Genomic DNA, 12514 nt, shown 5'->3' with positions numbered 1-12514 from the left:
TTAGTTTCTTCTACGTTGTTTTTTTCTAAATGGTTTCTTATTCGTCTTTGTGATTTTATTGTGAAGTATTTTGTGGAAAATACGGCCGTTGTTTCAGCTCGTGTTCACATAAGCGACCGTCTTCAAGCTTCAAAGTGTTTCAGTGAGTGACTTGAGATTGGATCAAAGAGACGTTTTTGTGCAATAGTTTGGTTTCCTTAGCTAGGCTACTTTTTTTTTTAATTGGCTTTGTATGATTTGGACTAATATGGAACATTACAGGTATCACATTGAATTGGATTATAATCGGAACTCATCAGAATATTCTGTAAACATCTGTAGATTAACAGTGAGGTCATATTCTTGTAGTAGTGAGGTCATCTTTTCCCCAAGTCTTTCACTTTTCCCACCATCCTTCCTTTCAACAAGGAAAAGTGAGATCTTAGGAAAAGGAGGTACATTTCTTTCATATCTGTCCATAGCTTAAAGATTTAACTAATTACTTCCACCAAGGAGGCTGTCCAGTTGCTCCAGTTTGTCAGCAGGGTTATTCAGAGGTTTATGGATGGATTTCTATTCAACTTTAAAGGAGATAGTGTGTGGCCCAACTTAAACAATCATAGCTTTTGATGTTGATAGAGATCTTTAACTGATCTAGGAATTTTGTCCAGCCATCGTGGATATACTCAGTAGTTTTTGTTGTAATTACCTGATAAATGCCTGTGCTGCTCTCGTTTAAAGCAACACAAATCAATTTCTTTGGCTCCAAGCGAGCAAGTGGACAAACCTCGGATTTATTGAAATGTCATCAAGTTCTTGTATGTAATCTGTGTTATTTTAACTCCTATGACACAGAACAGAGCTGCACAGACTTGTCTTTGTGTTCACTTAATGAATGTACTCAAAGTCCAAGATTTGCTGTCTTTTAGTCAACCAAGACCCAGAATAACGGTTGTCTCTTTAGTTCCTAAATTCATGCTTTCTTTATAAGCTCTTCCTCTGTTTTATCAGAATTCATGGCTTCAGTCAATCAGTTTTATCCCATTCCTGCTTTTTATTCAAACAGTCTCAGAGTAGAGTGTCAGCACTTAAACATCACAGTTTCATTTTAAGGCCAGTGTGGTAGAGAGCAGATTCGACTCAACAAATCAAGAGTCACGATTCATTTCTGAAATCTTAAAGTGGATTAAACACAAACAATGCCAACTCTAATCAAGAAGTGAGGCTGAATTATGGGAGCCATGGAGAGGAAGCAAGCTGCAGGTCTGCAGTATAATGTTTCTCTCAGCCAAAAACCTACAGTACGTTTGATATATACATAAATAGCTGCCCTGAAAGCACGGCGTCCCAATCCTGTCTTCATACTCGGGGAAGCAAGTTCCTGAGCTTCACTGCTGACTCACAGTCAACACAAACACACGCTGAGGGAAAACTCACACCCCCACAGCAGTGTTTGACCGCATGAGCGTTTGCATCCGTGTGCACGTGCACATACTCATCCATCACCCTTCAGTCTTACTTTCAAAAGACTCAGTAATTTTGTGGGGCCAAGAAATATAAATAAAAAATAAAAATGTAAAAGGAGGTCCAAAACAAAGCAAAAGCTTTGAGTGTGAACAGGGAAGGGAAGTTTTAAAAATGACACACACGATAAGAACTGTTTCCGTTTCAACAGCTGCTGATGAAAGCTAGTCACTAGCATTTGTGAATGTCAAATCTAAGAGTCAGAAACCACATTTCTAATCATGCCATTAATGTAACTGCATCCAACCTCATCCTGTTTTTTCATCTTTTACCCTCAAACAAACATTTTTTTGGTCGACACAACGACTGAAACACCGTCCAGGAGAAAAATGTGTGAAAACGTGTGCAATTATTCCCATATTTAAAGGCTGCAATGTGTCTCCCTTCCTGATAACTTCTGGCTTTTCACCACTGATGAGAACAATTGTTAAACTTGGGCCAAGTTTTAACTGATCATAAAGCACGACCTGACACTTAATCAGGCCCATCAACAGAATACGAGTCCAGTCTAACGACAGTATGTCCGCAGGATGCTCAAAATGGGTTAGTTAGACTAACACCAAACATTTAAATATACATGTTAGATCAACTGAAATCACAACAAACAGTTGGACAAACACACACAGATAATGCAGCTGGCAGTCAAATTACCACTGCAGGTGAGACCCAACCTGGTTTCGGTGCTCTGTCCGTACTTCACAGTTCACACCCCGAACTTAAACCAAGATACTGATTCACAGAAGAAGAGGAAGACGACAGGAAAACTGCATAAATCACCCAGATTCAGGCATACACGGATCAGCCATAACATTAAAACCACTGACAGGTAAAGTGAGCTACACTTCCCATCTTGATTCAATGCAATGCGCTGCTGGGAAAACCTGCATCCTAGGACTGGGGCATCTGTGCGAATCAAGCCCAAAATACTATGATTCTCCCCACAACCCACAGGACCTAATGGATCCTTTGCTAAAGTCCTGGTACCAGACACTCCAGGACACCTTCATATGTTCTTTGACCACACTTTGACTGGTCGGAGCTCTTTTAGCAGGATGAGGACAGCATTCTCAATACGGGGCAGATAGTCTAACCCAGTGTTTCTCAATTCCAGTCCTCATGACCCACTGCCCTGCATGTTTTCAATGTTTCCCTCCTCCACCACACCTGATTCAAATGATCAGCTCATCATCGAGCTCTGCAGTGACCTGATTAGGAGCCATTCATTTGAATCAGGTGTGGTGGAGGAGGGAAACATTGAAAACATGCAGGGCAGTGGGTCATGAGGACCGGAATTGAGAAACACTGGTCTAACCTATCTGCCGCACCTACTCTTAATATTATATGAATATTGTATTGAATGAATATCGTGGCTCTTTGTGACTAACCAGAGAAGAATCTGTGGCACATTAATCTCTAAATGTTTCCTGTTGTTTACAAGTACCTCAGGAAATTCACAGAGCAAAGCCTGAGTGTATGTAAAGTCTGGAAATGCACAGTTGTACTTCAAAAAAGGTATTTATCAGCAAAATGAGGGTGGCAAAGTCCCTCAATGACTTTCTGGCTGCATAACAACAGGTTTGTACTCACATCTTTCATACTATTCTAACCTCAGCAGCTCAGGTTTTTTGAGCACAGTTGTGACTCACGAGTCAGTTAAGTTTTGCGGGCACATTTCTTGCTTCTTTATCGTGATCTCCAATAAGCTTTACCAGTTTACCCCTCGATTTGTAACATTGAGGAAACATTTGACTTGTGAACCAGGGGATCAGGATTACAAAGACAGGATACGTCCATCAAACAATGTCTTGATTTGAACATATTTGGAGCAAACTTTAAAAGTTAAGGCATGTTATGAACACATTTCACAAGCAAGTTAGACTTGTTCCACTAATGTTCTTCATCAAAAGTAAAGACCAAAAGAAGATTTTTTTATATCAAATGCAAAAACTTTGATGCAGTTTCAGGGATATTAAATGAGATATGCTAAACAGTTTATCACGTCTATAGTTTAGACGTGATATAACTGCAAATCCATGTTACCAAGCCCAGATATCAGTTGTCTCTTAATGGCAGAAATCCGTTTGGATCGTTTCTCTGCGATTTCTTTCTGAATATCCAGATTCGGTTGACTGAACAACACGCATTACCTCTATACTGGGATAAGGACAGTCACCAGATCAAAAGGCCAGATTGAGCTAAAACTGTGACTCAACTTTACTGTTAAACATTAAGTTCTGATTGTTCTGCGACATGAAGATAAGTCAAAGACATTTTAAAATGCTGAAGAAGAACCTCACCTGAGTTGGAGTCTGGAAAAGACAAGTAGCAGATGCTTGTTTTCTGAAGGGAAACCAAAAATAATGTATTTGTTATTGCCTTTTCTTCTTATCATGTCTGTTTCAGGTTGATTTAGTGATTCATATACTTAATACAAGAAACAGCACAAGGACCAAACATGATTAAAATGTCCAATAATTCACCATAGTGTATCCCATTTCTGTGGCTCAGATAGTACAGAATTATTCATTTACATAAATTATGGTAAAATGTGACATAATTAACCCGTCTCAGTCCGTTTGACTCACCTCTTTCTCCGATAGTTTGGAATGATGAGGATAAATTACCTGGAAGACAAAATAAACAGTTACCACACGACAGAAGCTCATCGACCCAAAACTGAAAACAAAACACAAGTCCTCTATCATCCAAGGAGTTAAAACTTGGACATTTTCACCAAAAATTACCAGCAAGTGTTACAAAAATGTCAATAAAAAGGCAAATATTACAACATTAGCCTTGTAAAGCAGTTTAGGGAGCATTTTTACTCAAAAAGTACAATACAACTGAAGTTAAAAAAAAAGCATTTATAATGTCATTTTATCTGACACAACATTTACAAACTGAGTATAGCTAGCATGAACTGGTTCATTTTAAAGGTACAGACATATTTTTGCTCCTATCAAAATAAGTGTTGTAGTGTTTGTGTTGCACAGTTCACTAAAGAAAGTGAAACAGAAAGACTTAAAAAAAAGTCTGAAGCCACTGCATAACAAAACGTTTAACACACTGCAGATAGAGTACTGTAATGAAAACTTATTGATTTTCTGTATTCAAACTATTAAAGGGACAACAGGTGTTTGTTCTGACAGCTTTAGCAACTCAAGTGGGATTCAAACATCCCCTTCTAGAGATGCTTTGCTCAAGTTTAATTGTCCAAAAACTCATATACGTCCCCTATATGGCAAGAAGTGTAAGAGAAATAAGCTTCTGTGTGAAATCATAACCTTGGTGACACTGAGGCTGATGGTTCAGACTATCTCCAAAGAAGGAAGCCTAAACAGAGGTTGAGAATAAGCAATATTAAATAAATTAAGCAGTGACCTTGTTGATACTATTTCAGCAGTATTTATGCATAAGTGTGTCATTTATGCAAAGAATAACTAAACCACAAAAAAATAGAGAGATCTGTATCTTCTTGTCCAGGACATAGTCTGAGCCCTGAGCAGCTGCTAACTTACAAATTGTCGCCTCACAGAGTTTTACTTGACCCAGTGTCCTCAGTGGAGCCCTCTGCCTTACCTCCACGGCCTGCCCAAGCTCCAGATCGAAGCCGACCACACAGATGCAGTGCAGCCAGGCGGAGAAGCGGTCCCACGGCAGCAGGACGGCGTCCTCCGGCTCCTCGTCGCCCCCAGGCCCGGGGGGCAGAGTTATCTCCTCGGCCGGGGAGATGCTACTAGCGTCCTGATCGTCAAGATCCTCCGGCTCCTCGACCTGCTCCCCAAGCTCCTCCGAGCCTTGCAGAGCCATGACTACGGCCCGACACGGACACACAAATGCTCTTGAAAATCTTAACGAATTTATAACCAAGTTTGCTTGTATTTCTGGTTAGCGTTCCCTAAGGTAACAACAGAAAGCAAGCGGCAACACAGACGCTGAGCTAGCACTTAGCATTTGAGTTGGAGCGTAAGGACGTCCTGTTGATGAAACGTATAACGTCATTACGTACTGTCGTCACTGCGAGACCAGAATGTGTTAAAGTACATGTAAACAAAAATACCAATGGGAAATCAATCTTATTCTGTGTTGGATTAAAAAATAAAAATACGAATATACAAGTAGTTATAAGGAAGGTAAGGGAAAATATCATGATTTATAAAGTCAAAATGTGAAATTAGACTTAACTCTTGAGGTTCTTCAAATTAGCTTTCCATCATGTTAATGGGTTTTTGCTTTTTTTTTAGTGTATGCCAGTCTATATATTATGTGTAAACAGAAAAAACCCTACAGTTTATCAAAAGTTTAGCTATATTCATCCAAATCTGTAGATAAAAGGTAATAGTTTTTGAGCAACAATAAATAAGAACTTTGACATTACTTATCAAACCTATGCGCTAAATACTTTTAACATGGTTAAATAGCTAAATGTTTCAGGTAGGATAATGTACTGTATATTTCGATTTTCTGAGATTGTAGATTACACTGCTGTCTGTATATATTGCAGTGCCTTGTTTTCCTTCACTGGCCATCATGATTTGATAGTCACAGTCATATTTACATTTATTCTGTAGCGGCACTTTGGAAACTTCTTTAATTCTGTCATACTGGATCTACATTTTTACCCTCCTCGTCCACAAGGCACAATAAGTCGCATAATTGAATCGAGCACTTCTTCAATCACAACTCACCTCTCAGCCTGAGACAGGAACAAGGTAGTAAATCAGCTTTATCTAAATCCTTTAATAGCCCCATCACTGAGGAAACAGATGGATGAAACAAACTGGAGATCTGAACTTGGGGGACGTGCACATCAACTGTTGGTGCTGAAATAACCCACCTTTTCTGTAAACCGAGAGCTCAAACCAATAAGATTTGTTTCTACTAAATCAGATCAGTAAAAAAAGATGTCTTCTTTTTGTCAACTGCCTTTATAGTCTGTGTAGTTTTGATTCAAAGAAACAAATGCCAAATATATAAATGTGTAAATTCAAAACTGATCAATAAATCACAGAAAATCATGTTACATACTGGTTAACTTTGATACAATTCTACAAGATTATATTACATCTTTATAAATGGATGTTTGTAAGCTTATAGTGCAGGCAAAAAGCATTGACAAATATGAAAATAAATAAATGTTCAGTATAGTTCAACTGTCTGCTGTAGATGCAGTTAGAAGTAAAAATGCTTAATATTCCTTTGACTAACCAAACAAGAAAAGTAATAACTGCCACAAAAGCAGTGTTTAAATGCATAGAAAAACCACAGCTTTTATAAAATTATGTTTTTATATCAAGATATGTTCTAATGGAGTTCATCTTTTAGTGTAAAATACAGTAAGGCTTCGCTTAACTGGACTTAGAGATGCCAAGCTGGGCTAAGAAGCTAAACCCTTTAAGATGCTGTTAAATCTCAAATAATAGTCAGACTGTTGGCACAGTGACAGCTGGTCCTCTGCTCACTCTGCAGGAGGTCTGAAGAGGCTAAGACCAGGGTCTGCACCATGATAAAGAACTGGACCTGGAACATGTGACAGTAAAAGCACAAGGCCTCAGAGAGGAACCAGTCGAAAGGTCTGATGTTGTTTACATCTTAACAGTTGGTCTTGTCCTCCACTCTGGTATTTTTGGAGCAGGCCGATAATCAGTATGATCCCAAGTGGACCTGGCATCATTACCCAGGCCTGTCAGTCCTGCCACGACCTGAAGCTGGACCACACGCTTTTATATACAACTTTACATTCCAAGTTTTGAGTGTTGTGTTAAAAGAACTTGGCACAGAAATGATGTGAGCTGTGTACAGTGCACAGAGAAAGGGACACTGAAGATTGAAAAACAGTTCAATAGTTTATTTGCTTTTCTAAGTTGGAGTTTGGTTTGATAAACGTCTTATAAATGTAGCCTGGAGGCAGTGCAGATTTCTTAATGTTCAGTGGTGACATCACTTATAGGTTTTCAACCCTGCGTTTGTTTCAGGGCATTTGAGAAATTACGTAAATGTAGTGTAACATTTTTCTCTACTGTAATGTTTCATAATAATTTTATAGGGAAAGGAACCCACACATTAAGATTCAAATGGATTTGGAAGCATTTTTTACGTCTCTTAGTGCATCAACTCTTTGAATGTTGTCCTTTCTATAAATTTCCACAGATTTTGCATGGCAGTCTAGTGCATTATCACACTCTTTCGTGACGGCAATTGGTTTTACTCTGCTTCAAGGAAAAAATAAATAAAAATAATCTGCAAATGATTTTAAAACTGTAACACATAATTCCTCTGTCGCTATTTAAAATCACAGTTTGAACCCATAACGTTCAGGTTTTAGTGTTGATGCTGTAGAAAAGTTTTACTGTGATGCTGTTTTTTTTATAAATAGCTCTGCCTTGATATGAATTGGAACAGTGTGAAACATTATGGAATTCTCATTCAAGATTGTACAAACAATTTCCCTAATTCCCAAACTATATAAACTATAATCTTAGTATGATCTAATCTTTAAACACAGATTAGAAAATTAAACAAAAATGTTTAATTAGAGATGGCTTCTAAAATATCATTTAAATTTCTAAATTTTTTATTAAATATTCTTTGGCTCACCTGTGTTTGACTCTGTCTGCAGCCTCTAAGGCAAATTAAAGGTTAAGAACAGTTTATTTCAATGGGAAAAACTGCAAACACTGACATGTAATTCTAAATAATTTAGCCACATTTCCTGTTAAATGATGGCTGCATTAAACAAAATGAGTGACAATAATGCTTTGTAGTGTTTCTTGCTCTTCTATTGTCTCATCCAACATTGATTTAGTCTCAGCTGTCGGCTCATCAGAGCACAGCAGGGACATTTCTGGAGCCATAAGCAGAATTTGATCTCCTCCCACATCACACCACCCCACCCCGCCGCTCTCCGCCCTGCTGTCCCAGTCAGTAAAGCAAGTCACCTGGATAAAACCCTCTAATGGAAATTACAATTTTGTGCATCAAAACAAAATACAGCAAGGGATTTTGATGAGTTACAGCAGTGGTGTTGGGAAGTGTTGCGCACTGAGGAGTAGAAATACTGTACATAAAGTTAGGCTGTACATTTGTAATTCATCTGAACATTTTAGGAATAGTTTTCAAGGAAAAAAATTATTTGTTTTCTACTACGTGTTCACACTAAAAGTCTGAGCATTTTAAAGCAACATCCATAAAAATGTATATATCCACACAACTGGAAAACAAACAAGTCAAAATGACTAAAATTGATTTAATCTAAGATTAAAATAATGATACTTTTATTCAGTGTTCACTTTTTAATCATAAATATTATTGACTGATGTCTATCTATCTATCTATCTATCTATCTATCTATCTATCTATCTATCTATCTATCTATCTATCTATCTATCTATCTATCTATCTATCTATCTATCTATCTATCTATCTATCTATCTATCTATCTATCTATCTATCTATCTATCTATCTATCTATCTCTCGTTTTTCCACTGCCACTTGATGTAATGAGCTGAGGGGTGCGCGGAGTTGATGTGATTCGGTCAGTGAACGCACCACGCCTGTCTCTGCTCTCTAGTTTCAGTATGGCGGCCGGGACTTGCGGAGGAGGACAACTTCTTCTAGGTTTCTTCCAGAAATATGTAGGAAGGTAAAGGCTGGAACTCAAAACGATCACGGCAAACTCAAGGTGGACTGCTGCAGACGACGACTCTGTAACTGGTGGTCTCTACCGTGGTTTTCCTGGAAGATAAACGGCGTCGGTGTGATGCGCGAGGAGCCGCAGTCAAGAAACTCCCGATTTTTCCGCGTCTGCCTCTGCTGTGACTGTCAGTTAGCCGGCTAGCTGCTAGGTAGCTCACCTTCATGCTAACGTTTGTTTGCAGGGCTCTGTAGCCGCAAGACACGGTAGCCTGCTGGTTTTAATTGCTACAGGAAACAGGGATGGCATATCGCATCCATTCGGTAAGCGAGTTGGTTGAGAAGGGTGGAGAGAAAACATTTGAAGACTTGAATGATAACTTTGTCGGCACTCATTAGCTTAGCCTAGCCTGCTGGTCCAACGCCAGAAAACGTTGGCCGAGAGTTAGCGCTTGGCTTGTCCACAAGCTAGCCAATTAGCATTTTAGTTGTACAAAACGACCTGCTAATCCGCAATCCACTCTGACGGAGTTTCTTGAAGGACTAATTCGGACAGGGAAGACACTGAAACGGCTTTAATTGGCAAGCCTTAGATGAACGGTAGTGTTTCATAACTCAGGGGGTTCTTCTGGTGTGTAGTCTTGCTAGGTGTCATTAGCGATCTCGGAGGTGTTCTCTGGAGGGAGTGGTGACGTTAGGTGGCTAGATAAGGTTCCCTGTATCAGGGCAACATTGTCATTCCAATTATGACTCTGTAAATGACACAAAAGACAACAGATGGCACACAATTAAACGTGTGTAAACCGTTGGTGCGTGTGCTTGTTAGCTTGCTGCAGGTCAAAACATAGCTCAAAAAGCGCGCAATAATTCAATTAAATATCTGACACATTAAACAGGTTGATTGATTTACAGCCTAAATAATTGGGGTGAACTGCTGCTCTTTTGTTTGATTTAATATCAAGTTTGGCAACTAACTGGTCTCCCCTCGCCTGCTTCATTGCTTGAATAGTTTGATGGACGTGAGGGGCTGTTTGCCAGACTGTCAGTGCTATACTCAGTCATGTATGTCTTGACACATGGCACCTTGGTCTGTACATAGTGTTTGCTGACAGATCTAAGTGTCGTTATGTAGCTTTAATGGACTGTCAGTGAAAGGAATGTCTTGTCTTTTTTTATACCTGTCAGTTGGTTTTTTATTTTCGTTCTTTTCAAACACAGAAGACTCTTGTTAATTCAAAGTGGGAAAGCGGTGCTGTCTGGGCTGTGTACAGTGGACAATGCTTATCAGTTAGTGCCTAGAAGATTACACGACTTAGAATTTGGCCTACATATAGGCTATAGATATTGTAGATTATTCATTGAGGATTGCAACAAAACCCTGCCAATCTGGATCAAGAAAATCTGTCCCTTGTGTCTGGTTGGAGTAATACTCTCAAGCCAAAATCAATGCCTTCAGCGCTGGCCGTGTTCGCCTGCCGACCCAACTCGCACCCATTCCAGGAGCGGCATGTGTACCTGGATGAGCCAGTCAAAATCGGCAGGTCAGTGGCTCGGTGCCGTCCGGCCCAGAACAATGCCACCTTTGACTGCAAGGTGCTGTCCAGGAATCATGCTCTTGTATGGTTCGACCACAAGACCGGCAAGGTAAGAGACAGTCGAATCCTTTCCCTTCATGACTGACTTCCCTCCAGTATTTTTGTAGATCGTCTCACACTTTCTAACAAACTGAATTATGGACACTAACTGGGTGGTGGTTTGATCCCTAGTTCCTCCTCTTCCTTTAGCTGCTTGTTAGGCTGTCCTTTGGAAGGATAGTGAACACTTAAATTTACTGTCAATGTGTATAATCGGTGTCATTTTTGGGGTTGCTCTCTGAATGGTAAATAAGACTTTAAAAGTCCAATATAAATGGAGTCCATTTACAAATATCCCTGATGTCATCTTGGATGTATTTGTCACACATCACCACTTCAAAGGAATAATCTGTTTTATTGAAATTTCCAGGAAACAGCTGTATTCTTTAACATGATAACACCGTGAAAAACTTCCCCCTGGATGGGAATGACCTGAACTGAGCTGGTGAAAAGTTTTGCACACTGTGCACTCAACAAACCTAATGTAACTGTTTGAATCAGTTGTCTTTTTGGAGAGTGGTACCCAATAATTGGCGTTGTGTGAACTTGAACAAATTAAATACAAGAAATAATTGGTCTGTCAGGAGAAAGTTGAATTTCTGAACCAGTCGATGCTATGAGCCTCCACTATTCCACCACTATTGTCGGTGGAAGTTTACGTTCAGTAAGGCAGAGCTACTGAACCAACACAAACTTCTATGTTGAGGATATTTTCCCAGATTTTAAAACACTAAGAACCACAGTAAAATGTGTGGTGAAAAAGAAATATGTGTGAACTTTGGCACTGGCCACTGGCCCTCCATCTTTTTCTAAATATAATTGTCCTGATTTTTGTAACATAATTTCATCATCTGTGATGTTGCATTTGACAAATAACTTCAAAACAAAGTTGTCCTTATTTGCAGCATTAAAAGTTAAGTCCTAAACTTGGCTCGCTCATTCCAAGAAGCTGAAATAAAATTTATCACAAGAAAAGTTTATACGTTTCTGTCAGTTGCATCAGCTGTCCTTTTTTGTAAAGGACTGCTTCTTATGAGATATCTGTGATATTTTGGTCTCTGTGTCTTCTCTTGTTCATTTGGTGAACAGAATATTAATGCAGACATGTGACAAATGACCTCTACATTAAGGGGATATTTTTGCTCTTTTAAGCTATTGGGAGACATTTTATCTACCACAGGTCCAATCATCCCTTAGAACAAAGTAGTTCTGAGTCATCCCCCATTTTGGATGAAACCTCTCTATCCTGATTAGCGTGAAGAAGAGTATCATCCATGATGGGAATGCCCCCATCCACTGGGCATTAGGTTTGACTGGTTCGATGAGTATTAAAGGTTCATGTTCTTCACAGGATGAAGTTATTCCTGGACTAGACTAAATTCAGTGCAGAAATTCTCTGATGAAAGTCCTCCGTGCAGTCTAACGTTGCTTAATCTTTTCTCATTTGTTAAAGAGCCTCATCTCTGATCAAATCTGTGCAATGTATCATCTTTTGTGTGTCTGTGGTTTCTCTGGAGAACAGGTTGAACAGGCTGAGACAGCATCGGGATTACCCCTGCTATGTGGCATGCAGGGACTTTGAAATACTCTGTGTGTTTGTGTGTGTGTGCACAAAGCATAAGCTATTTATAATGACACGAGTAGCGTCATCTTTTCCTCTCTACAGGGATAAACGCATGGACATGGATAGACTTAACATGCACACATCCCAACACCCAGATTTATTTGCTCTTAGGATACATAC

General features: G+C 39.3%; 2 protein-coding genes across 10 annotated transcripts in view; one reads left to right on the top strand and one right to left on the bottom strand.

The window, feature by feature from the left end:
- dennd6aa (DENN/MADD domain containing 6Aa) overlaps window positions 1-5474 on the bottom strand; it is a 271486-nt gene extending 266012 nt beyond the window's left edge. For both annotated transcript variants that reach the window (XR_011915167.1, XM_072381547.1), the window contains exons 1-3: window positions 5083-5474; window positions 4089-4127; window positions 3801-3843 (exon numbers count right to left, since the gene is read on the bottom strand). Coding sequence is in view for 1 of the 2 variants with exons in the window: in XM_072381547.1 (XP_072237648.1) it covers window positions 3801-3843; window positions 4089-4127; window positions 5083-5313 (313 nt within the window). In the remaining variant the exon portion in view is untranslated. The remainder of the gene's footprint in view (window positions 1-3800; window positions 3844-4088; window positions 4128-5082) is intronic.
- A 3585-nt stretch (window positions 5475-9059) lies between these two features.
- Window positions 9060-12514, top strand: part of slmapa (sarcolemma associated protein a) — a 52874-nt gene continuing 49419 nt past the window's right edge. For all 8 annotated transcript variants that reach the window (XM_072381537.1, XM_072381539.1, XM_072381536.1 and 5 more), the window contains exon 1: window positions 9060-10780. In XM_072381537.1, the coding sequence (XP_072237638.1) occupies window positions 10583-10780 (198 nt within the window). In that variant the 5' untranslated portion in view covers window positions 9060-10582. The remainder of the gene's footprint in view (window positions 10781-12514) is intronic.

This window comes from Leuresthes tenuis, unplaced genomic scaffold (assembly GCF_036924035.1).
Source record: "Leuresthes tenuis unplaced genomic scaffold, fLeuTen1.0.hap1 SCAF_3, whole genome shotgun sequence".
In the NCBI taxonomy this organism is placed as follows: Eukaryota; Metazoa; Chordata; class Actinopteri; order Atheriniformes; family Atherinopsidae; genus Leuresthes; species Leuresthes tenuis.
The sequence above is the reverse complement of the archived record's forward strand: the minus strand, read 5'-3'. Positions and strand labels throughout refer to the sequence as shown.